This window comes from Oncorhynchus mykiss, chromosome 17, assembly GCF_013265735.2.
Source record: "Oncorhynchus mykiss isolate Arlee chromosome 17, USDA_OmykA_1.1, whole genome shotgun sequence".
In the NCBI taxonomy this organism is placed as follows: Eukaryota; Metazoa; Chordata; class Actinopteri; order Salmoniformes; family Salmonidae; genus Oncorhynchus; species Oncorhynchus mykiss.
The window spans coordinates 53550191-53575851 of record NC_048581.1 but is presented as its reverse complement, the minus strand read 5'-3'; the positions used below and the strand labels follow the sequence as shown (position 1 = coordinate 53575851).

Genomic DNA, 25661 nt, shown 5'->3' with positions numbered 1-25661 from the left:
TCTATTGCATCTTGCCTATGCCGCTCTGTCATTGCTCATCCATATATTTGTATATATTCTTGCTTGTGCTTCTAGTTCCGACAGTGCAGCAATATCTAACATGTAATCTAACAATTCCACAACAAGCATTTCACTACACTCACAATAACATCTGCTAACCATGTGTATGTGACCAATAACATTTGATTTGTTATAATTATCTACAGTGCCTTCGGAAAGTATTCAGATCCCTTGACTTTCCACATTTTGTTAGGTTATAGCCTTATTCTAAAATTGATGATTCCCCCCAATCTACATACAATACCACATAATAACCAAGCAAAAACATGTTTAGAAATGTTTGCAAATGTATTAAAAATCTGTAAATGTAATACGTATTCAGACCCTTTACTCAGTACTTTGTTGTAGCACATTTGGCGGCGATTACAGCATAGAATCTTCTTGGGTATGACACTACAAGCTTGGCACACCTGTATTTGGGGAGTTTCTCCCATTCTTCTCTGCAGATCCTCTCAAGCTCTGTCAGGTTGGATGGGGAGCGTTGCCGCACAGCTATTTTCAGGTCTCCAGAGTAGAGGTCGACCGATTATCATTTTTCAACGCCGATACCGAATATTGGAGAACCAAAAACAGCCGACACCGATTAATCGGACGATTTTATTTATTTATAATAATGACAATTACAACAATACTGAATGAACACTTAACTTAATATAATACATCAATAAAATACATTTAGCCTCAAATAAATAATGAAACATGTTTAATTTGGTTTAAATAATGCAAAAACAAAGTGTTGGAGAAGAAAGTAAAAGTGCAATATGTGCCATGTAAGAAAGCTAACGTTTAAGTTCCTTGCTCATATGAAAGCTGGTGGTTCCTTTTAACATGAGTCTTCAATATTCCCAGGTAAGACGTTTTAGGTTGTAGTTATTATAGGACTATTTCTCTCTATACCATTTGTATTTCATTAACCTTTGACTATTGGATGTTCTTATAGTCACTTTAGTATTGCCAGTGTAACAGTATAGCTTCCGTCCCTCTCCTCGCTCCTACCTGGGCTCGAACCAGGTAGGACCACTCGAACGACAACAGCCACCCTCGAAGCAGCGTTACCCATCGCTCCACAAAAGCCGCGGCCCTTGCAGAGCAAGGGAAATAACCACTCCAAGTCTCAGAGCGAGTGACGTTTGAAACACTATTAGCGCGCACCCCGCTAACTAGCTAGCAATTTCACATCGGTTACACCAGCCTAATCTCGGGAGTTGATAGGCTTGAAGTCATAAACAGGGCTGTGCTTGCGAAGAGCTGCTGGCAAAATGCACGAAAGTGCTGTTTGAATGAATGGTGCCTACCACCGCTCAGTCAGACTGAGAAATATATACTTCTGTGTATTGATTTTAAGAAAGGCATTGATGTTTATGGTTAGGTACACATTGGAGCAACGATATGCACCGCATCGATTACAGGACACGCTAGATAAACTAGTAATATCATCAACCATGTGTAGTTAACTAGTGATTATGATTGATTGATTGTTTTTTATAAGATAAGTTTAATGCTAGCTAGCAACTTACCTTGGCTTGGCATTCGCGTAACAGGCAGGCTCCTCGTAGAGTGCAATGAGAGGCAGGTGGTTGGAGCGTTGGACTAGTTAACTGTAAGGTTGCAAGATTGAATCCCCCCAAGCTGACAAGGTAAAAATCTGTCGTTCTGCCCCTGAACGAGGCAGTTAACCCACCATTCCTAGGCCATCATTGAAAATAATAATGTGTTCTTAATAACTGACTTGCCTAGTTAAATAAAGATTTTTAAAAAAATATATATATATATACAGTATATCATTTTTTTAATCGGCCAAATCGGTGTCCAGAAATACCGATTTCCAATTGTTGTGAAAACTTGAAATCGGACACAATTAATCGGCCATTCTGATTAATCGGTCGACCTCTACTCCAGAGATGTTCGATCGGGTTCAAGTCCGGGATCTGGCTAGGCCATTCAAGGATATTGAAACTTGTCCCGAAGCCAGTCCTGCATCGTCTTGGCTGTGGTTGTTGTCCGGTTGGAAGGTGAACCTTCTGCCCCAGTCTCAGGTTCTGAACGCTCTGGAGCAGGTTATCAAGTCTCTCTCTGTACTTTGCTCCATTCATCTTTCCCTGATCCTTACTAGTTTCCCTTTCCCTGCCGCTGAAAAACAACCCCACAGCATGATGCTGCCACTACCATGCTTCACCGTAGGGATGGTGCCAGGTTTCCTCCAGACGCGACGCTTGGCATTCAGGCCAAAGAGTTCAATCTTGGTTTCATCAGACCAGAGAATCTTGTTTCTCATGATCTGGGAGTCTCTAGGTGGCTTTTGGCAAGCTCGAACCGGGCTGTCATGTGCCTTTTACTGAGGAGTGGCTTCCGACTGGCCACGGTACCATAAAGGCCTGATTGGTGGAGTGCTGCAGAGAGGTTTGTCCTTCTGCAAGATTCTCCACAGAGGAACTCTGGAGCTCCTTCAGAGTGACCATCGGGTTCTTGGTCACCTCCCTGACCAAGGCCCTTCTACCCCGATTGCTCAGTTTGGCCAGTCAGCCGGTTCATATAAGAATGATGGAGCCCACTGTTTTCATGGGGACCTTCAAGGCTGCAGCACTTTTTTTGTGTGTCCTTCCCTAGATCTGCGCCTCGACACAATCCTTTCTTGGATTTCTACAGACAATTCCTTCGACCTCATTGCTTAGTTTTTGCTCTGACATATACGGTCAACTGTTGGACCTTATATAGACAGGTGTGCCTTTCCAAATCATGTCTAATCAATTGAATTTACCACAGGTGGACTCCAATCAAGTTGTAGAAACATCTCAAGGATGATCAATGGAAACAGGATGTACCTGAGCTCAATTTCGAGTCTCATAGCAAATGGTCTGAATACATAGAGTACGTAAATAAGGTCTGATTTTTTTGTTTTTAAATACATTTTCAAAAATGTCTAAACCTTTTTTCGCTTTGTCATTATGGGTAGTGTCTGTAGATTGAGGAAAAATATTCACTTTTAGAATCAGGTTATTTGAGGAAAAATATTTATCACTTTTAGAATCAGGTTATAACTTTAACACATTTGACTTCTTTTAATTTAAAAAGGCAAGTCAGCTAAGAACAAATTCTTATTTACAATGACGACCTACACCGGCCAAACCCTATCGACACTGGGCAAGTTGTGCATCGCCCTGTGTGACTCCCAATCACAGCCAGTTGTGATACAGCCTGGACTTGAACCAGGGTCTGTAGTGACACCTCTAGCATTGAGATGCAGTGCCTTAGACCACTGCGCCACTCGGGAGCCCAACTGTGGAAAAAGGGTCTGAATACTTTCCGAATGCGCTGTAAATGCATATCAAACTTGAAATGATTACAGCATTGTAGGGGATTAGACAGATCACCAGATGCCCAGGCCTCAAAACCAGAAACACTTGTAATTTTGTATAAATGTTAACATTTGTTTTTACTGTATTTGTGTATGAGTCTTTAAAACAGTCCATTGTGCAAAATTAATCATTCCTAAGTGAGTGACATCAAGGAGATTAACTTTCAACATGTACAAGCTTGTTCAGTGCACAAGAGCAAATTGTGTAATGACAGCCACAGGTTTTTTTATATGCAGGACCGTACTTTACAGGTTCTTGTTCCAGCACTTCACCACCACATAGTTAAACACATTGTGGTCTAAATTGAAGACTTGCAAACAGTGTAATCCCCTGGGACAGAAATCACATCTGTATTTGAGAATGAGCTTCATACATTACAATGTCCTGACAAATCTGGATAAACAATATGGGTGAATCTATTCAACATGTTGCACACTCCTGAATAATATTCTTGGATATGGTGATTACAGTGGTGGCTGGGAGGTTCACAACAAGTTATTTACATGTGCAGGGTGTCAGGGTGGGATGTCCTTCAACCTTGTACAAGCTGAGACGAGGGGAAAGAAATTACCCTCACTGCTCAAATTTCAATGCTGGTTCAAGTTGCTTAAGCCACAACTACCTTTATTACTCTTCAATCATTTGTTAACAGTTTTGCATATTTTTAGGCTTTGTCAAGTTTACAGTAAGAGTAGAAAAATTGCCTCAAATTGTAACACCAACCCCAATGGTGCAACACAATAAGGGAAGGGAAAGTGGCAAGAGAAAGTTAGCTGGGTAACACTGCAGCTAGGTAGCAAAACAGACTCATCAACAGGATGTACAAATAACTTGTCTGGCTATTGGGCAGGACTGTTTTCTCCTGCCAAGCCAATGCAATGGAGTGAAACGCGATCAGGTGCCCACTTTAGTACCTGAAAACGATTTGCTGTCTAGCAAGTTCACCAATTCAGGATAAAAATGAAAAAAAAACTGTCTGGTTCTTCACAATTGAGACATTGCTGAATCTACGACTAGTTAGTTTAGGGTGTTCATCTCGAAAACAGCCTATATAAACAGATCGCCGGCAGTCGTGGCCAGCGTGTTAGCTAGCTAGCTTAGCAACTAACTCTTAAACACCAGTTACTCAACATTTGAATTCACAATTCAAATGAAAGTAATTTGTTGAACATTTAAACATCATTTTGTGAATAAATAAACATTACACTTACATTTACAAGTGATTTATTATTATTCTGGAAAGTGTTATCCCAAGCAGGGACTTCTGTCGGTCATTAATTCAATTTTTTTTCCCGGTGCGCCGCAAGGTGTTATGGGATAGCCTCCTACATGGGATTGAGACACGCCAATTTTGACACCCTGCATCGAAAATCTTCCTCAAAAGGCAGCAAGCATCCTTATTATCGCCAGTTGATGTCTCGTTGAACCATAAATTCACGTTAAATTCACCCACACAGATGATCTTAATTGCAATCATTATTGGGCACTTCTACTGCTCCATAAAAGATGCTTGTAACCACAGTCTTTCAAGATATGTTTGCCCTCTGGTTAGTATTGTCATTGCAACAACTAAGTCCTTTTTGAACAGAGTAAGGCTGAGTGATTTATTTGACAAGCATTCCGTACAATGTAAATAAAGTATTTCCTCGTTTAAATCTACTGTTGCAATTTACCCTACACTTTGTATGACTGGAACCTAATGTTGGTGTAGCCTACTGACTTATTTGATTAGTTTCCTATTATGTTATCCAAAAGTGTCTGGTATGGTCATTTCTAATCAAGATGGGGAGTAAAACAACCCTTGACTGTCCATATTTGAAATGTGTAACTACATCAAGTCAATCGGGGTATTGAGTTACTTGTGCCAATTTTGAGTTAATTCGTAACCTTATGATACACTCGACCAGGGGTCTCCAACCCTGTTCACGGAGAGCTACCCACCTGTAGGTTTTCGCTCCAACCCCAGTTGTAACTAACCTGGTTCAGTTTATCAACCAGCTAATTATTAGAATCAGGTTGGAGTGAAAACCTACAGGACAGTAGCTCTCCAAGAACAGGGTTGGTGAGTCCTGCACTAGACACTTGTATGTCGTAGCTCAGTGGAGACCAATATCCATGTTGTGTTATTAAGCTATATAAAACAATGGTTGTTGATGTGTATGGCTGCATTTTAGATCCATTTTTGTACATTTGAATGTTGCAGTAATAGGACCGAGGCCTAGTGTTTGCACAAGCGAGAGAGAACATTCTGTTCTGTTATAATCTCCACCCGGCACAGCCAGAAGAGGACTGGCCACCCCACATAGCCTGGTCCCTCTCTAGGTTTCTTCCTAGGTTTTGGCCTTTCTAGGGAGTTTTTCCTAGCCACCGTGCTTCTACACCTGCATTGCTTGCTGTATGGGGTTTTAGGCTGGGTTTCTGTACAGCACTTTGAGATATCAGCCGATGTACGAATGGCTATATAAATACATTTGATTTGATTTGAGAACATAATTTTGATAGCAAGCCCTGATCCAATGACTCAACTGCACCCGCATGGAGAGAAAGTTAACTGCTCATTTTCAGCCAGCTCACAAGGCTCATTTTAATTTCCTGATGCTAACATATGTAATTGTTTTAAGATGGTCATATCATGGATAATTTTGCTATTTGATTTTGAATTGTATCTCTATTCCGTTTCTTTTTATCCCCCCAAAACTCCCTAGTCCTTACCGATGACAAGCGTAACCTTAACATGATGCAGCCACCATGCTTGAAGATTTGTGTTGGATTTGCCCCCAAAAGTTACATTTTGTATTCACGACGTAAAGGTAATTTCTTTGCCAAATATTTAGCAATTTTACTTTAGTGCCTTATTGCAAACAAGATGCATGTTTTGGATTTTTTACAATTCTGTACAGGCTTGCTTCTTTTTACTCTGTCATTTACAGTGCCTTCGGAAAGTATTCAGACCCCTTGACTTTTTCAAAATTTTGTTAGGTTACAGCCTTATTCTAAAATGTATTAAATAGTTTTTTTTCCTCATCTACACACAATAGCCCATAATGACAAAGTAAACAGGTTTAGATATTTTGGAGTCTGAATACTTATGTAAATAAGATATTTCTGTTTTTGAATTTTAATACATTTGCAAAGATTTCTAAAAACCTGTTTTCGCTTAGTCATTATAGGGTAGTGTGTGTAGATTGCTGAGGATTTTAAATATATTTTTAAATGCATTTTAGAATAAGGCTAAATGTAACAAAATGTAGAAAAATTCAAGGGGCCTGAACACTTTCCGAAGGCACTGTAGTAACTACAATGTTGTTGATCCATCCTCAGTGTTCTCCTATCACAGTCATTTAACTCTGTAACTGTTTTAAAGTTACCACTGGCCTCATGGTGAAATTCCCGAGCGGTTCCTTCCTCTCCGGCAACTGAGTTAGGAAGGACACCTGTATGTTTGTAATGACTGGGTGTATTGGTACACCATCCAAAGTGTAATTAGTAACTTCACCATGCTCAAAGGGATATTCAATGTCTGCTTCTTTTTATTTTACCCACCTACCAATAGGTGCTCTTCTTTGTGAGGCATTGGAAAACCTCCCTGGTCTTTGTGGTTGAATTTGTGTTTAAAATGTACTGCTCGACTGAGGGACCTTATAGATGTTTGAATGTGTAGGGTACAGAGATGAGGTAGTCATAAAAAAAAAACATGTTAAACACTATTATTGCACACAGAGTGAGTCCATGCAACTTATTATGTGACTTGTTCAGCAAATGTTTACTCCTGAACTTATTTAGGCTTGCCATAACAAAGAGGATGAATACTTATTGACTTAAGGCATTTCAGCTTTTAATTTATTTAATTTGAACATTTTTAAAAACATAATTCCACTTTGACATGATTGAGTATTGTGTGTAGGCCAGTGACACAATTCAGGCTGTAACACAACAAAATGTTGAACAAGTCAAGGGGTATGAATACTTTCTGAAGGCTCTGTATTTAACCCCAAAAGAACGGTTGTTTTTTCTTTGTATTATCTTTTACCAGATCTATTGTGTTATATTCTCCTACATTCCTTTCACATTTCCACAAACTTCAAAGTGTTTCCTTTGAAACGGTACTTAGAATATGCGTATCCTTGCCTCAGGGCCTGAGTTACAGGCAGTAAGATTTGGGTATGTCATTTTAGGCGAAAATGGGAAGAAAAAAAGGGGGCGGATCCTTAAGATGGCAGATCTGTATATGAATTTGCGTTTGGCTCACAACACTTGTTTGATTTGATAAGTTAATGAAGCTATTATACAGTAGAGAAGACATCACCACATACAGTACATGTCTATTTGGATGTGGATTCTAAAAGCACACTGGTATCATTACACATATTGGCACTGGCCACTACAATGTTTTGGTAATATGAGAGACCACAGGGACTCAGGTTTACATCAATAGCTAATGGCAAACATTGACTACAAGCCAGTGTATTACTGTGCTGTGCGTGTATGAACAGTGTGTACTGCATGTGTATTCAATCCATATGTTTGTGCACCAAATATTTGGGCTCGGTTGGGTGATGGTTGCGATAGTTCTCTCATGGCTGAGATTTATTCCCATGCTAATGATGGAAAGCTTACAAGCTCAGAGCTAAAAGGCTAGTGATGTTTCTACAGACTCTGTGCGTGCATGTGTGCCTGCGCGCGGTCTGTCACGCTCCGTTCCTCCCCCCTCTCTCTCCCCCTGCATGTCAACCTAGGTTAAACACAGCCTCCTTTCCTCTCTGCCTCTCATTCTCACTCACCACTCATACTCTTGTGTGCACTCAGATCACTGCACTAGAGACACATTACACTAGCTGAACCATCGCTGGCCTGCCTATTTATCTATGGCATATTTAATCCATTCTCCATTTTGGAAAATTAATCTCTCAACCCACATATCTGAGATGGTGTTGGTGTCACCATTGCTAAGGATAATATCAATATTGTGGCATACTGGAAGTGTTTATAAGCAATCATCTGTAGTAGTCGTGTTATTCTATACATTATTTAAATACCAGTATGTATTGTTTTTCAGATAGCTGCTAAGCTTCCGTTTTAGCCCTGGGAATTGCCAGTGACTTCACGAATACAATATCCTGATACTTAAGTGCCGATACTATATGTATTGCTATTCTCATGATTTAAATGTATTGCTATTCTCATGATTTTATATGTATTGCTATTCTCATGATTTTATATGTATTGCTATTCTCATGATTTTATATGTATTGCTATTCTCATGATTTTATATGTATTGCTATTCTCATGATTTTATATGTATTGCTATTCTCATGATTTAAATGTATTGCTATTCTCATGATTTTATATGTATTGCTATTGTCATGATTTTATATGTATTGCTATTCTCATGATTTTATATGTATTGCTATTCTCATGATTTAAATGTATTGCTATTCTCATGATTTAAATGTATTGCTATTCTCATGATTTTATATGTATTGCTATTCTCATGATTTAAATGTATTGCTATTCTCATGATTTTATATGTATTGCTATTGTCATGATTTTATATGTATTGCTATTCTCATGATTTTATATGTATTGCTATTGTCATGATTTTATATGTATTGCTATTGTCATGATTTTATATGTATTGCTATTGTCATGATTTTATATGTATTGCTATTGTCATGATTTTATATGTATTGCTATTGTCATGATTTTATATGTATTGCTATTCTCATGATTTTATATGTATTGCTATTCTCATGATTTTATATGTATTGCTATTCTCATGATTTTATATGTATTGCTATTCTCATGATTTTATATGTATTGCGATTCAATATTGTGATTTTATTGCTATTTGATGTTCCAAACATATTGCTCTCTATACTGTATGTCTCTATACTGTAAGTCTCTATACTGTATGTCTCTATACTGTATGTCTCTATACTGTATGTCTCTATACTGTAAGTCTCTATACTGTATGTCTCTATACTGTAAGTCGGCTTCAGAGAGATGAGAGCATGAGAAAATGTTTGATCAGTCATGGCAATAAAAGTACTGGAAACATGGCTCACTATTTAAAAAGTAGATGGAGAACAGGCTATAGGATGGAAGTATAGTCGACTAGCGTTAGCCAACTCTAGCAAAAATTAACATTTATCGATACTTGGAGTCAAAGTATAGATATAATATCCCCTTACAAAAAATAATTTATTGCGGCAAGTTTGTGGCAAATTTGTTGAAAATTAAATTGTCACGTTCTGACCTTTTATTTCCTTTGTTTTGTCGTTATTTAGTATGGTCAGGGCTTGAGTTGGGGTGGGCAGTCTATGTTTGTTTTTGTATGATTTTGGGATTTCTATGTTTCGGGCTAGTATGGTTCTCAATCAGAGGCAGGTGTCATTAGTTGTCTTTGATTTAGAATCATACTTAGGTAGCCTGGGTTTCACTGTTTGTTAGTGGGTGATTGTCTATGTTAGTTGCTTGTGTCAGCACAGTTCTTATGATAGCTTCACGGTCGTTTATTGTTTTTGTACAGTTTACTTCGTGTTTTTCGTCATCTATTAATTGATGCATTCACACCACGCTGCACTTTGGTCCGCTTCTTACGACGATCGTGACATAAATAGTGTGCAAAACAATGTTACCAGAAGTTTGCAAATGTTTGCCACTAGTGGTGAATCTGCGGCAAACTTTTGGCAACAATAATATTTATTTCCACTAATGGCAAACAGTTGAAGAGGCGACTCCGGGATGCTGGCCTTCTAGGCAGAGTTCCTCTGTCCAGTGTCTGTATTCTTTTGCCCATCTTAATCTTTTATTTTTATTGGCCAGTCTGAGATATGGCTTTTTCTTTGCAACTCTGCCTAGAAGGCCAGCATCCCAGTCGCCTCTTCACTGTTGACGTTGAGACTGGTTTTTTTCGGGTACTATTTAATGAAGCTGCCATTTGAGGACTGCGTCTGTTTCTCAAACTAGACACTCTAATGTACTTGTCCTCTTGCTCAGTTGTGCACCGGGGCCTCCCACTCCTCTTTCTACTCTGGTTTGAGCCAGTTTGCACTATTCTGTGAAGGGAGTAGTACACAGCGTTGTACGAGATCTTCAGTTTCTTGCCAATATCTCGCATGGAATAGCTTTCATTTCTCAGAACAAGAATAGACTGACAAGTTTCAGAAGAAAGTATTTGTTTCTGGCCATTTTGAGCCTGTAATCGAACACACAAATGCTGATGCTCCAGATACTCAACTTGTCTAAAGTAGGACAGTTTTATTGCTTCCTTAATCAGCACAACCGTTTTCAGCTATGCTAACATAATTGCAAAAGGGTTTTCTAATAATCAATTAGCCTTTTAAAATTATAAACTTGGATTAGCTAACACAACGTGCCATTGGAACACAGTCATGGTTGCTGATTATTGGCCTCTGTACGCCTATGTAGATATTCCATTAAAAAATAGCTGTTTCCAGCTACAATAGTAATTTACAACATTAACCATGTCTACACTGTATTTCTGATCAATTTGATGTTATTTTAATGGACCAACAATGTGCTTTTCCTTCAAAAACAAGGACATTTCTAAGAGACCCCAAACCTTTGAACGATAGTGTGTGCGTGCGTGCGTGCGTGCAATTCACCAGCTAAGTAAAGATGCACATCTGCTTCTAATCCTGTCCTCGGTTGAAATGGACCTCCTCTGTGTGTGTGATAGTTAGTTACACTATGTTTAGCTCTCTGGGTTGAGGGAGGGAGTGAGCCATACACTCCCTTGATTGTCCCTTTCATGGGCCTCAGGCCCTCAGCTCAGTGGTCTTTAGGGGTTGCCAGGCACAGGCCATTAGGATTTTACTGACAGACTACGAGAGGGCTTTGTGTCCTTGTGTCCTAGTGATAAAATATCAGTTAACATTTACTGTAAAAACAGGCCAGGGCAGACTTTATAGGTACAGTGAGAATATAGAGTTTTTTTCTGGGTCGAACAGCACAAATAAAGCAATGGCTTGTCTCCTTTTCCAGGTCGATGAGAAGTGCAACTTTATTTGATTTTGTTGCTTGCAGGCTAAATTTGAAGACAATTATGTGGAAGGGGAAGTGCAGTGAATGCGTGAGATTTGATCCCCTCTTTTTGGAATCAGCCTAACCATGCAACCCTTTCTGCCCCACTGGCTCATTGAGCACAAGACTGAGGGCCATGGGTGGCAGGAAGTCTCATCACGGGGAGTCAAGGACTTACAGCGACTTTCAAAATGAATGCAAGGGGGGAGCAAACAAGATATGGGAATTCGACAGAATGCATAGGATTAGAATATATTACATTTAAGTTATGTAACATAGTTTTAGTTTAAGTTATGTAAGTGTGTGTACCTGTGCGTGCCCGTGTGTTGTTTGTGTGGTTGGTGTAATGCTCAGCTCAGTGATGGCCAGTGAGTGAAAGTGGTGCGCCAATGTACCCGACAGCAGTGCAGGGTTGTTCGTGACAGAGGCTGAGAACCGTAAAGTTTACATGCTTTCAATTAACATTGACATTTTAGTAATTTAGGGGACCCTAATCCAGAGCTATTTACAATTAAGAGATGAAGAGATGTGCTGTTGGCCAAATTAGGTTGTCAGGCTCACCAAATGGGATAGAGGGGCCTTTATGTTGATTTTCTCAGAACCTCAGCACCGTAACTGATCCTCCACTCACCCTCATGCCCTGCAGCAGGGAGGGATGGAACTGACCAGAACAAGTGATAGAATTACCATAACGCCCCAGTTCTCTGTGAATGTGCGTGCCCATCAGTGCATGTTTTAGCTCGATACCAACCACACTGTTATGTGGGTTTACTGGGTTGTTCTTTTTTTGTTGCATTCCTTCTATAAAGAAATATTTCTTCTATAAAATTGAATTGTTTAACGGGGGGAGAGGAGAGGAGAGGAGAGGAGAGAGAGACATCACAGCTGCAAGTGGGATGTGCTCTCAAAGATGTCCTCCAGTAAAACAATGTTGGTGTGCTTGATTCTGAAAAGAGAGATTTTTTTTTGCGGGGTTGTATAATATAGCTGGTAACGTGAGTGTACACGTCTTCATCGTCATCTGTCTCTAACCGCATCTGTTTCTGATGCGCGTGCACATGGCTGTGTGTGTGGGTGGCCTATTGAATAATTCACAATGGTGACATTGCTGTAGTGCCTCTAAAACCGTTTGCCATGTGAACTTTGAGACTGACAGGTAGGTGGTAGTGGGGGCAACCAAAAACACAGCGCTATCCCAAATAGCAGCGAGAGAGACTGGCTTGTAGATTTTTTATATATATATAAATATATATATATATATATATATAGATGGAGATGGAGTGCTGTTTCAATGGTTATTTTTTGTGGGAGTCAGGCAGGGTTGGGGTTGGGATGGGTAATGTGGATGGCTAGTGATGATGAGTGAGCAAACACTTGTGTTTTTGTTTATCCAGCCTCTCCTCTGCCCTGAACCCCACAGGACCTGGCTGCCATGACACACACAGCTGTGGAGGGCCTGGAGTGCATGTGATGTTCCTGGTTATAGTAGCTAGTCCTCCATGGGGAAACCCTCCCTGGGTGGAGAGAACCTGTTCTGCTACTGGGAGGGATAGGATGAGAGAAACAGGATCTGCCTTATTAGGGTGGCCGTGGGGACACCGTCCATGGGTAGAGAGGTGCTACTGGCATGGGTTAAGGACAGACACGATGTGCCTGGTTATAGCAGCCACGGGGAGGCCCTCCCTGGGTGGAGAGAGCCTACGTTCGTGGGAGAGATGGTGGACAGAATGTGCATGGTAATAGTGGCTGGCCATGGGGAATGTGTTGGACAGGTTGTGCCTGGTTAGGCCATGGGGATCTATGGGGGATACCCTCACCCGCCCTGAGGAGGAAGGGAGGCTCTTTCTGTAGCCACACTCGCCCCACCATGAGTCATGCAGCTCACGTGCGAACACTCTTTGTGCAAAGTGATCCACACGCCTTATTTCCCAAGAACTCTACCTATTGATTTGGGACCAGACCCTTTCCTCTTATTAAAATGTCACTATCATTTTAGTAACCCACCTTTGAGACAAGCAGGCCTTATTGACTTGGGTTCTAGGGACCAACACCAACTGACTCACTTTTTCATTGGTGACATACAACGCATATTTAACACATATTTAATGTACAGTATTTGGATTGGTCTTTGCAGTTAGTAAGTGTATCTGTAAGTGTGTGCCAGATTTTTTTGGATTACGTGTGTTTCCTGTGCTCCAGGGGGGCGTTCTCGGAGGTGGTGCTAGCGGAGGAGAAGGGGACCCAGAGGCTGGTGGCCATCAAGTGTATCCCCAAGAAGGCTCTGCAGGGAAAGGAGAACAACATTGAGAATGAGATCGCTGTGCTGCACAGGTCAGTAGCATAGAGAATTAACGCAACAAAACACACCCCACTACACCACACCACACCACCACATAACCCGATATCCTTAATGCTAGAATCCGCAGTTGAAACAATAACAAAGTGGCCACGGCGCCTCTGTTTTGGTCAAATGCTAAACGAGGGGCCTGAAGAAATGTAATCATTCTCAAATACATAAACAGAGCTATGGGTGCAAGGACTGACCATCCATGATATCAACATGATAGTTTAAACCATGTTTTGAGGCGATACGATGTTTGTTTACATTTACATTGTTTCAAACATGAGTAATACCAACTTATATTTTGGGTTCTGGTGGAAGTGACAGTTGAACTAAGCTCATGAGGCATTGGCCTATTCTTCAAGAATCAATGGATACATATCAATAATTCATACGTCCAAAAATGGGGGCAGCAACTGCAGATTCCAGCTTTAATAATGAATACCAGGTCGTTTCCCCATCATCAGTCATGAAAATATTTTAATAGAGGCTGAAGGCGGCAGGTAGCCTAGCGGTCGGGCCAGTAACCGAGAGGTTGCTGGTTCAAATCCCCGAGCAGACTAGGTCTAACATCTGTTGCTGTGCCCTTGAGCAATGCACTCAACCCTAATTGCCCCTGTAAGTCGCTCTGGATAAGAGCATCTGAGCATCATAAAAATGTAAAATCGAAATTATAAACTGGGTGGTTTCAGCCCTGAATGCTGATTGGCTGACAGCCGTGGCGTACCACGGGTATGACGAAACATTTATTTTTACTGCTCTAATTATGTCGGTAATCAGATAATAATAGCAATAAAGCAAATAGCAACTCCGCGTTGCATTGTGCATAAGAACAGCCCTTAGCTGTGCTATATTGGCCATGTACCACAACCTCTTGGGCCTTATTGCTTAAATAACAAACAGGATCTGTCACTGTAAAGAATTGACAGCATGGTATCTATCTATTGGCTCATGGTATTGTACGGCAGAGCCAACTGATGTTAAGCAGTGAATGCCAGTGGAGAAGGGGGACTGGCTGGATGCATGATACAGTATGTTTTATATATGTGTCCTGTCAGTAGAAACACCAGGATTGTGCACCGGAAATGTCAGGAGTAAAGAATATAAACCTATTTTTAGTGTCCTTGTTGCTAGGGCAACAGCACATACAGAGGCGGGGGGAGATGATGTGCGTGTGTGTGTGTGTGTGTGTGTGTGTGTGTGTGTGTGTGTGTGTGTGTGTGTGTGTGTGTGTGTGTGTGTGTGTGTGTGTGTGTGTGTGTGTGTGTGTGTGTGTGTGTGCGGAGTTCCCTGCAGCAGTGCGAGGGAGAGATATAATTGAGGGGAGGGAGAGAGACATACTCATAGACATACACATTGATATCCTCTCTCCTCCTTCCTCTCTCTCTTTTCTTTACAGCAGCAACACACAGTGTCACATATCGCCTACATGCATGCTTACAGTATAACAACAGAGCAATGTCCTGCCTCAGCCTTGGATGTCTCATTGTTGGCTTGTGTATTACCAGTGCTGTTCCTGCCAGTGTATTTCCCTCAGTCACTATAGAACTCCCCCTATCTGGCTCGCTTCTCTCTCGTCAGTGGTGCTGCATGGAGACATGGACACTGGTGTGTTCAGCCAACGACAGGAGCTGTCTCCAATATATATCCATATATTCTGAATAGAGATGATGAAACACTCCTCTGTCAGAGACTACTGGTCGTTTTGGTGTGAGAAGAAAACAACCGACCCCACGATATTACAAGTTCTGGATTTATGGGATGAGGCTTTGTGTATGGTACTCCTACACACTCTTAAACACAGCAATGGTGCCACCTGGTGATCACATGACAGTATTGAGAGTGAGACACCTTGCAGCATACTACTGAGTAATCCAAAATGTAAAGAACACATTCATAATAATTTTCCCTCAATAACAGCCTCAATTCATTGGGCGTGGACTCTACAAGGTGTCAAGCGTTCCACAGAGATGCTGGCCCATGTTGACTCCAATGCTTCCCACAGTTGTCTAGTTGGCTAGATGGGCTTTGGGCAGTGGACCATTCTTGACACACACAGGAAAGTGTTGAGTGTGAAAAACCCAGCAGCGGTTGCAGGTATTGACACAAACTGGCACCTGGCACGTTCAAAGGCACTGAAATATTTTGTCTAGCCATTCACCCTCTGAATGGCACATACACAATCTATGACTCAAGTCTTAAAACTCATTCTTTAACCTGTCTCCTCCCCTTCTTCTACGCTGATTTGAAGCGGATTTAACAAGTGACATCAATAAGGGATCATAGCTTTCACCTGGATTCAGTCGATGTCAAGTCTATGTCATGGAAAGAGCAGGTGTTCTTAATGTTTTGTGCACTCAGTGTATATTGTCATAATAATATCCCTGTCTTTCTGTCTTCTTTGTGTCTTTCTTTCTTTTTCAGAATCAAGCACACCAACATTGTTTCACTGGAGGATATATTTGAGAGCACATCCCACTTGTACCTGGTCATGCAGCTGTGAGTCGGCTCTTTCTTTTCTCTCATCTCTCTCTCTCTCTCTCTCCCCCTCTCATTCTCTGTCTCTCTTTATCTCTGCCACCCCTCTCCCCCCTTCTTATTCAGTGTTCTGGTAGAAATACTGTCATGAAATAAGAAATAAGTCATGAATCTGGGTAGGATTGCTGGACTGGTGTGGGGTAAGAGTTGAAGACATGTTTTTCCCTTCTTCAAATATTGTGTTTGGGAGAAGCAAAACAGTGAGCGGGCATTCCCTTTTTCTTTATGTATGGGACCTTCTTTTTGTCCAGCACCTGTAAGTAAGTATTATACGTAAGTAGCATTGGCTCGTGCGTGCCGGGAACTGCTTATAGGAGGAGTAAGGGCCTATCCCCTTTTTGTAGCATGAGGCAGCTTGATGTACAAGTACACCAACTGGACAGGTCACTAGTCTATCACAGGGCCTTACTGCCAATCTATCTCCTTGATGTTGTGTGCCATTCAGGGAAGCATCGGGTCCCATTTTTAGTATCATGGATGTGTGTCTCTGTCAGGGTGTCGGGAGGGGAGCTGTTTGACCGCATCGTAGAGAAGGGTTTCTACACGGAGAGAGACGCCAGCCAACTCATCCACCAGATCCTGGACGCTGTCAAATACCTCCATGACATGGGCATCGTACACAGGGACCTGAAGGTATGGCAACTCTACACTCACACACACTCACACATGCACACACGTGCCTTACACACACTCACACATGCACGCACGTGCCTACACACACTCACAAATGCACACACACACACACACACACACTCACACATGCACGCACGTGCCTAAACACACTCACACATGCATAAACACACACACACTCACACATGTACACAAACCAGGGTTGGGGTCAAATCCATTTAAATTCCAGTGAATTCAGAAATTCTAAATGTTACACATTGAAAAGCATTGAATAGATTTGGAATTTCGGTGTACTTCCTGAATTGTCTGGAACTGAAAGATAATTGACCCTAACACCCACACACATACATACTGTACATACACACACCTCCACGACATGGACATACCATACATGGCCATCCTACACATGGTCATCCTACTCATGGTCATCCTACACATGGTCATCCTACACATGGCCATCCTACACAGGGTCATCCTACGCATGGTCATCCTACTCATGGTCATCCTACACATGGTCATCCTACACAGGCTCATCCTACGCATGGTCATCCTATACATGGTCATCCTACGCATGGTCATCCTACACATGGTCATCCTACACAGGGTCATCCTACACATGGTTCTCTTACACAGGGTCGTCCTACACATGGTCATCCTACACATGGTCATCCTACACATGGTTGTCTTTCACAGGGTCATCCTACACAGGGTCATCCTACACATGGTCATCCTACACATGGTCATCCGACACAGGGTCATCCTACACAGGGTCATCCTACACATGGTCATTCCTACACAGGGTCATCCTACACAGGGTCATCCTACACATGGTCATCCTACACATGGTCATCCTACACAGGGTAAATCCTACACAGGGTCATCCTACACAGGGTCATCCTACACAGGGTCATCCTATACATTTTCATCCTACACATTGTCATCCTACACAGGGTCATCCTACACATGGTCATCCTACGCATGGTCATCCTACGCAGGGTCATCCTACGCAGGGTCATCCTACACATGGTCATCCTACACAGGGTCATCCTACGCATGATCATCCTACGCATGGTCATCCTACGCAGGGTCATCCTACACATGGTTGTCTTTCACAGGGTCATCCTACACAGGGTCATCCTACACAGGGTCATCCTACACATGGTCATTCCTACAAAGGGGCATCCTACACAGGGTCATCCTACACATGGTCATCCTACACATGGTCATCCTATACATTTTCATCCTACACATTGTCATCCTACACAGGGTCATCCTACATAGGGTCATCCTACATAGGGTCATCCTACACAGGGGCATCCTACACAGGGTCATCCTACACAGGGTCATCCTACACCTGGTGATCCTGCACAGGGTCATCCTACACAGGGTCATCCTACACAGGGTCATCCTACGCATGGTCATCCTACACAGGGTCATCCTACACAGGGTCATCCTACACATGGTGATCCTACACAGGGTCATCCTACGCAGGGTCATCCTACACATGGTTGTCTTTCACAGGGTCATCCTACACAGGGTCATCCTACACATGGTCATTCATACACAGGGTCATCCTACACAGGGTCATCCTACACATGGTCATCCTACACATGGTCATCCTACACAGGGTAAATCCTACACAGGGTCATCCTACACAGGGTCATCCTATACATTTTCATCCTACACATTGTCATCCTACACAGGGTCATCCTACATAGGGTCATCCTACATAGGGTCATCCTACACAGGGGCATCCTACACAGGGTCATCCTACACAGGGTCATCCTACACAGGGTCATCCTACACAGGGTCATCCTACACATGGTCATCCTACGCATGGTCATCCTACGCAGGGTCATCCTACGCAGGGTCATGCTACACATGGTCATCCTACACAGGGTCATCCTACGCATGATCATCCTACGCATGGTCATCCTACGCAGGGTCATCCTACACATGGTTGTCTTTCACAGGGTCATCCTACACAGGGTCATCCTACACAGGGTCATCCTACACATGGTCATTCCTACAAAGGGGCATCCTACACAGGGTCATCCTACACATGGTCATCCTACACATGGTCATCCTATACATTTTCATCCTACACATTGTCATCCTACACAGGGTCATCCTACATAGGGTCATCCTACATAGGGTCATCCTACACAGGGGCATCCTACACAGGGTCATCCTACACAGGGTCATCCTACACCTGGTGATCCTGCACAGGGTCATCCTACACAGGGTCATCCTACACAGGGTCATCCTACGCATGGTCATCCTACACAGGGTCATCCTACACAGGGTCATCCTACACATGGTGATCCTACACAGGGTCATCCTACGCAGGGTCATCCTACACATGGTTGTCTTTCACAGGGTCATCCTACACAGGGTCATCCTACACATGGTCATTCATACACAGGGTCATCCTACACAGGGTCATCCTACACATGGTCATCCTACACATGGTCATCCTACACAGGGTAAATCCTACACAGGGTCATCCTACACAGGGTCATCCTACACAGGGTCATCCTATACATTTTCATCCTACACATTGTCATCCTACACAGGGTCATCCTACATAGGGTCATCCTACATAGGGTCATCCTACACAGGGGCATCCTACACAGGGTCATCCTACACAGGGTCATCCTACACCTGGTGATCCTACACAGGGTCATCCTACACAGGGTCATCCTACACAGGGTCATCCTACGCATGGTCATCCTACACAGGGTCATCCTACACAGGGTCATCCTACACATGGTGATCCTACACAGGGTCATCCTACACAGGGTCATCCTACGCATGATCATCCTACGCATGGTCATCCTACACAGGGTCATCCTACGCATGGTCATCCTACACAGGGCCAATCTGCTTGTTTCCCTCCTTGGAGAGTCAGTTGATGAGATCTTGTACTGTTGTGAAATGGTCATGATTCCTGAAGAATCTAATGCTGTCCATTAGATTAGTACTCAAAAATAACAACCACTCCAATTACTCTTTGTCTTGCATTGTCACACATCCATGTCTCGTGTTCACCAATGTGAGAAAGCTGGAAATCTAGGTTAATTTACTCCTCTCCTGCCAAATTATAATTTTCATATTTAAATATTTTACATGGATACAGCTGTTGGTGCAATGTTGCCAAGCAATCACCATTTGACCATTTGAACATGGAATGCAACAGATCCTCCCTCAGGTTTAGGCATGCTGCCACATCCCAGGCTGGAAGAAGAGGTGCCAATGTACTCCCTCAACAACTTTTCTTGCCAATTATTTCTTACCGGAATCATTAAGGTTTCTGTAAGAAAAGCTTCAAAGCTCCAGTTGTAATCTTTTCACTTTTTATCATAACGCCTAATTTTCTCTCTCACGCTATCTCTCTTTCCCTTCTCTCTTTCTCTCTCACTCTCTCTCTCTCTCCCTTCTCTCTTTCTCTCTTGGTTCCTCCCTTTCTCTCGCTCTCTTTCTCTCCGGTTCTCTTTCTTTCTTTCTTTCTTTCTTTCTTTCTTTCTTTCTTTCTTTCTTTCTTTCTTTCTTTCTTTCTTTCTTTCTTTCTTTCTCCATCCGTGTTTCTCTTTCTCTCTCCCTCTCTGTCTCTCGCTTTCTCGCTCTCTCCCCTCCACACTCTCACCCCCCCCCCCTCTTTCTCTCTGTCTTTCTTTTGTCTCTTTTGTCTCTCTAGCCAGAGAATCTGTTGTATTACAGTATGGACGAGGACTCTAAGATCATGATCAGTGACTTCGGCCTGTCTAAGATCGAGGATACAGGCAGTGTCATGTCTACAGCCTGTGGGACTCCAGGATACGTTGGTAAGAGATCTGTGCGTGCATGAGTGTGTGTGTGTCCATGTGTTTGTGGGTGTGTGCATGCGTGATCTCTCTCACTACCCCCTCTCTTTCTCTCCCTGATCTATTCACAACCTCCTCCTCACATGCCATTTATGTTGGAGTGCTATTGTATCAACTGTTAGTCCTTCAAAAGCTCTCTCTGTCTTTCTCTCGTGTGTGTGTGTGTGTGTGTGTGTGTGTGTGTGTGTGTGTGTGTGTGTGTGTGTGTGTGTGTGTGTGTGTGTGTGTGTGTGTGTGTGTGTGTGTGATGTAACCCACTAGAGCTCTGATTGAGAGGGTAAAACAAGAACTTCAATGTCGCAATCAGTCCCTCCGTCTTTCTCAATCACACTCTCCCTCTCTGTCTTTCTCCCTCTCAGCCACTCTGTTTTTCACCAAATCTCTCTCCATCTCTGTCTTTCTGACTTCCTCTCTCCTCCTCTGACTTCGCGGTTTCATGTTGTTGGCAGCTCCTGAGGTGTTGGCTCAGAAACCGTACAGCAAAGCAGTAGACTGCTGGTCCATCGGAGTCATCTCTTATATTCTGTAAGTTATCTGCTTAGTCCTCTAACACAAATACAGTGTCTCATACTCTGTGTACTGACTGGTGCTTGTGCATTTCAACATCTGTTATAGAACACTCGCTCGAGCAGCTCGTACCAAAAGTTGTACAATTCTTAAATGGTTCTGTCCGTGTCCTTCAATGATCTTCACACCCCCACGTTATTTGGTATGGTCGTATTGGTATGGTCGATCTGTGGCTAGGACTCTTGGCACTTAATAGCGCTACAGTGATATTACATCCTTTCAACCTAATTTAAATTGGAGATTTTATTAACTGCGTTCGATGTATGGAGAAAAAAGTGTTCCCTCATGTCATATGAACTCTTTCAGGTTGTGTGGCTACCCTCCGTTTTACGACGAGAACGATGCTAAGCTGTTTGAGCAGATACTGAAGGCAGAGTATGAGTTTGACTCTCCTTACTGGGATGACATCTCCGATTCAGGTATCTTGAATACACTTTTGACTTTTTTTTGATAATAGAAAAAAAGTCAGAGGATCACACACAAAAAACAATCAAATCATGAATCCTTTTTCAATGATCTGCACTCGTTTCAAAGACAGATTGCATTGGACTGTGAATGAATACCATGTCTTCTTTGTGTGGATTTGTAAGCCATTGATTGTACTGTACCATACACAAGTATGTGGACATCCCTTCAAATGAATGGTATTGGCTATTTCAGCCACACCCATGGCTGACAGGTGTATAAAGCACACAGCCATGCAATCTCCATAAACAAACATTGGCAGTAGAATGGCCCATACTGAAGAGCTCAGTGACTTTCAACGTGATGACGTCATAGGATGCCACCTTTCCAACAAGTCAGCTTGTCAAATTTCTGCCCTGCTAGAGCTGCCCCGGTCGACTGTACTGTAAGTGTTGCTATTGTGAAGTGGAAACGTCTAGGAGCAACAACGCGAAGTGGTTGGCCACACAAGCTCACATAATGGGACTGCCAAGTGCTGAAGTGTTTAGCACGTAAAAATCATCTGTCCTTGGTTGCAACACTCACTACCGAGTTCCAAACTGCCTCTAGAAGCAACATCAGCATAATAACTGTGAAGGATGTTAGCAAAGATGGGGCCAACTCCATATTAATGCCAATGACTTGGAATGAGATGTTTGACGAGCAGGTGTCCACATACTTTTGGTCCTGTAGTGTATCTGGAGATAGTTTAAATTGGTAAGGAATCAACAATGTGAATGTTCAGTAATGATTTGAAACTGTTTTGATTAATTCCAGCTAAAGACTTTATCTGTCACCTGATGGAGAAAGACTTCATGAAGAGATATACCACTGATCAAGCACTTCAACACCCCTGGTACTACAAGCTTTCCCCAACCCCAACCCTAGCTTCATTTCCACATCCTAGGTCAACCATAACCCTGACCATGACCGCAACCCCAACCCTAGCTTCATTTCCACATCCTAGGTCAACCATAACCCTGACCGCAACCCCAACCCTAGCTTCATGTCCACATCCTGGTTCAACCCTGAACCTGACTGCAACCCCAACCCTAGCTTCATGTCCACATCCTGGTTCAACCCTGAACCTGACCGCAACCCCAACCCTAGCTTCATGTCCACATCCTGGTTCAACCCTGACCCTGACCGCAACCCCAACCCTAGCTTCATTTCCACATCCTAGGTCAACCCTGACCCTGACCGCAACCCCAACCCTAGCTTCATGTCCACATCCTGGTTCAACCCTGACCCTGACCGCAACCCCAACCCTAGCTGCATTTCCACATCCTAGGTCAACCATAACCCTGACCGCAACCCCAACCCTAGCTTCATGTCCACATCCTGGTTCAACCCTGAACCTGACCGCAACCCCAACCCTAGCTTCATGTCCACATCCTGGTTCAACCCTGACCCTGATCGCAACCCCAACCCTAGCTTCATGTCCACATCCTGGTTCAACCCTGAACCTGACCGCAACCCCAACCCTAGCTTCATGTCCACATCCTGGTTCAACCCTGACCCTGACCGCAACCCCAACCCTAGCTTCATTTCCACATCCTAGGTCAACCATAACCCTGACCGCAACCCCAACCCTAGCTTCATGTCCACATCCTGGTTCAACCCTGACCCTGACCGCAACCCCAACCCTAGCTGCATTTCCACATCCTGGTTCAACCCTGAACCTGACCGCAACCCCAACCATAGCTTCATGTCCACATCCTGGTTCAACCCTGAACCTGACCGCAACCCGAACCCTAGCTTCATGTCCACATCCTGGTTCAACCCTGACCCTGACTGCAACCCCAACCATAGCTTCATGTCCACATCCTGGTTCAACCCTGACCTCAACCCCAACCCTAGCTTCATGTCCACATCCTGGTTCAACCCTGACCTTGACCGCAACCCCAACCCTAGCTTCATGCCCACATCCTGGTTCAACCCTGACTCCAACCCTAAATCTAACTTAATTTCCACATTCCGGTACACCATAACCTCAGCTTAGGTTGAGGTTTATCTGAACATCTTGGTTCATATGCAGAAACATACAGGTAACTGCCAAAATAAAGGAAACGCCAACATAAAGTGTCTTAATAGGGGGTTGGGCCACCACGAGCCGCCAGACCAGTTCAATGCGTCTTGACATGGGTTCTACAAGTGTCTGGAACTCTACGAGGATGCGACACTATTCTTCCACGAGAAATTTCATCATTTGGTGTTTTGTTGATGGGATGTTAATTCCTTAATTAACTCAGTAACCACATCTGTGTGGAAGCACCTGCTTTCAATATGCTTTGTATCCCTCATTTATTTAGATGTTTCCTTTATTTTGGCAGTTACCTTTTACATAAAAGGCAATGATGTACAAAAATAAGAAAATAAAACACAAGCAAAATATATGATCAGCCTAATAACTCTATGAATAGTACATCATCAATAAGTGATAAGTCATAAACAACAAAATGGCATACCACCAAATCAATAAATATGCATATCAATGTCTTTAGTGATATAGCAATACATTTGCATAGTTTGAGAGCTCTTGGCAAGAAAGAACTCTGGTTGTTGCAAAAGAGTAATGCCTCCTCAGATCATACTGCCTCTGTGTACAAGAAATTTGTGCAGTGGACTCAGTGGTGGAAAAAGTACCCAATTCTCATACTTGAGTAAAAGTAAAGATACCTTAATAGAAAATGACTCAAGTAAAAGTGAAAGTCACGCAATAAAATATTACTTGAGTAAAAGTATTTGGTTTTAAATATACTAAAGTATCAAAAGTAAATGTAAGTGCAAGAATATACTTAAGTATCAAAAGTAAAATTAAAAGTATAAACCATTTCAAATTGCTTATATAGAGCAAACCAGACGGAACCATTTTTAAATGTTTTTATTTACGGACAGCCAGGTGCACACTCCAACACTCAGACATAATTTCCAAACAAAGCATTTGTGTTCAGTGAGTCCGCCAGATTAGAGGCAGTAGGGATGACCAGGGATGTTCTCTTGATATGTTCGTAAATTGGACGATTTTCCTGTCCTGTTAAGTAAATAGTACATTATTTTAAGTAAAAGTAAAAGTTGTAAAAATATCAATAGTAAAGTACAGATACCCCATAAAACTATGTATGTAGTACTTTAAAGTATTTATACTTTACTTTAACGTATAAGTTCTTAGCACCACTGAGTGGACTAATGTGGTCATGCAGGAGTGTTTTGAAGGTCTTGACTTTGAAGGTCTTGGCTTCATCCTGTCTGAATGGGAGTGAGTTGTAGGGCTTCATCCCATCTGCATGGGAGTTAGGGCCTCATCCCGTTTGAATGGGAGGGAGCTGTAGGGCTTCATCCCATCTGAATGGGAGTGAGTTGTAGGGCTTCATCCCGTCTGCTCTCCTGAGATGGGAGTGAGTTGTAGGGCTTCATCCCGTCTGCATGGGGGTGAGTTGTAGGGCTTCATCCCATCTGCATGGGGGTGAGTTGTAGGGCTTCATCCCGTCTGAATGGGAGTCAGTTGTAGGACTTCATCCCGTCTGAATGGGAGTGAGTTGTAGGGCTTCATCCCGTCTGAATGGGAGTCAGTTGTAGGGCTTCATCCCATCTGAATGGGAGTGAGTTGTAGGGCTTCATCCTGTCTGAATGGGAGTCAGTTGTAGGGCTTCATCCCGTCTGCATGGGAGTGAGTTGTAGGGTTTCATCCCGTCTGAATGGGAGTGAGTTGTAGGGCCTCATCCCGTCTGAATGGGAGTGAGTTGTAGGACCACATCCCGTCTGAATGGGAGTGAGTTGTAGGGAGTTCCAATAATGCGACAGCGTCGTCTCTGA

At 42.8% G+C, this 25661-nt stretch overlaps 1 protein-coding gene across 1 annotated transcript in view; it reads left to right on the top strand.

Annotated features, from left to right (window-relative positions):
* Positions 1–25661, top strand: part of camk1a (calcium/calmodulin-dependent protein kinase Ia) — a 64623-nt gene that overhangs the window by 32034 nt on the left and 6928 nt on the right. The window contains exons 3-9 of the mRNA XM_036950122.1: positions 13662–13793; positions 16228–16302; positions 16836–16974; positions 20669–20795; positions 21284–21359; positions 21708–21820; positions 22623–22701. Coding sequence (XP_036806017.1) covers positions 13662–13793; positions 16228–16302; positions 16836–16974; positions 20669–20795; positions 21284–21359; positions 21708–21820; positions 22623–22701 — 741 coding nt within the window. The remainder of the gene's footprint in view (positions 1–13661; positions 13794–16227; positions 16303–16835; positions 16975–20668; positions 20796–21283; positions 21360–21707; positions 21821–22622; positions 22702–25661) is intronic.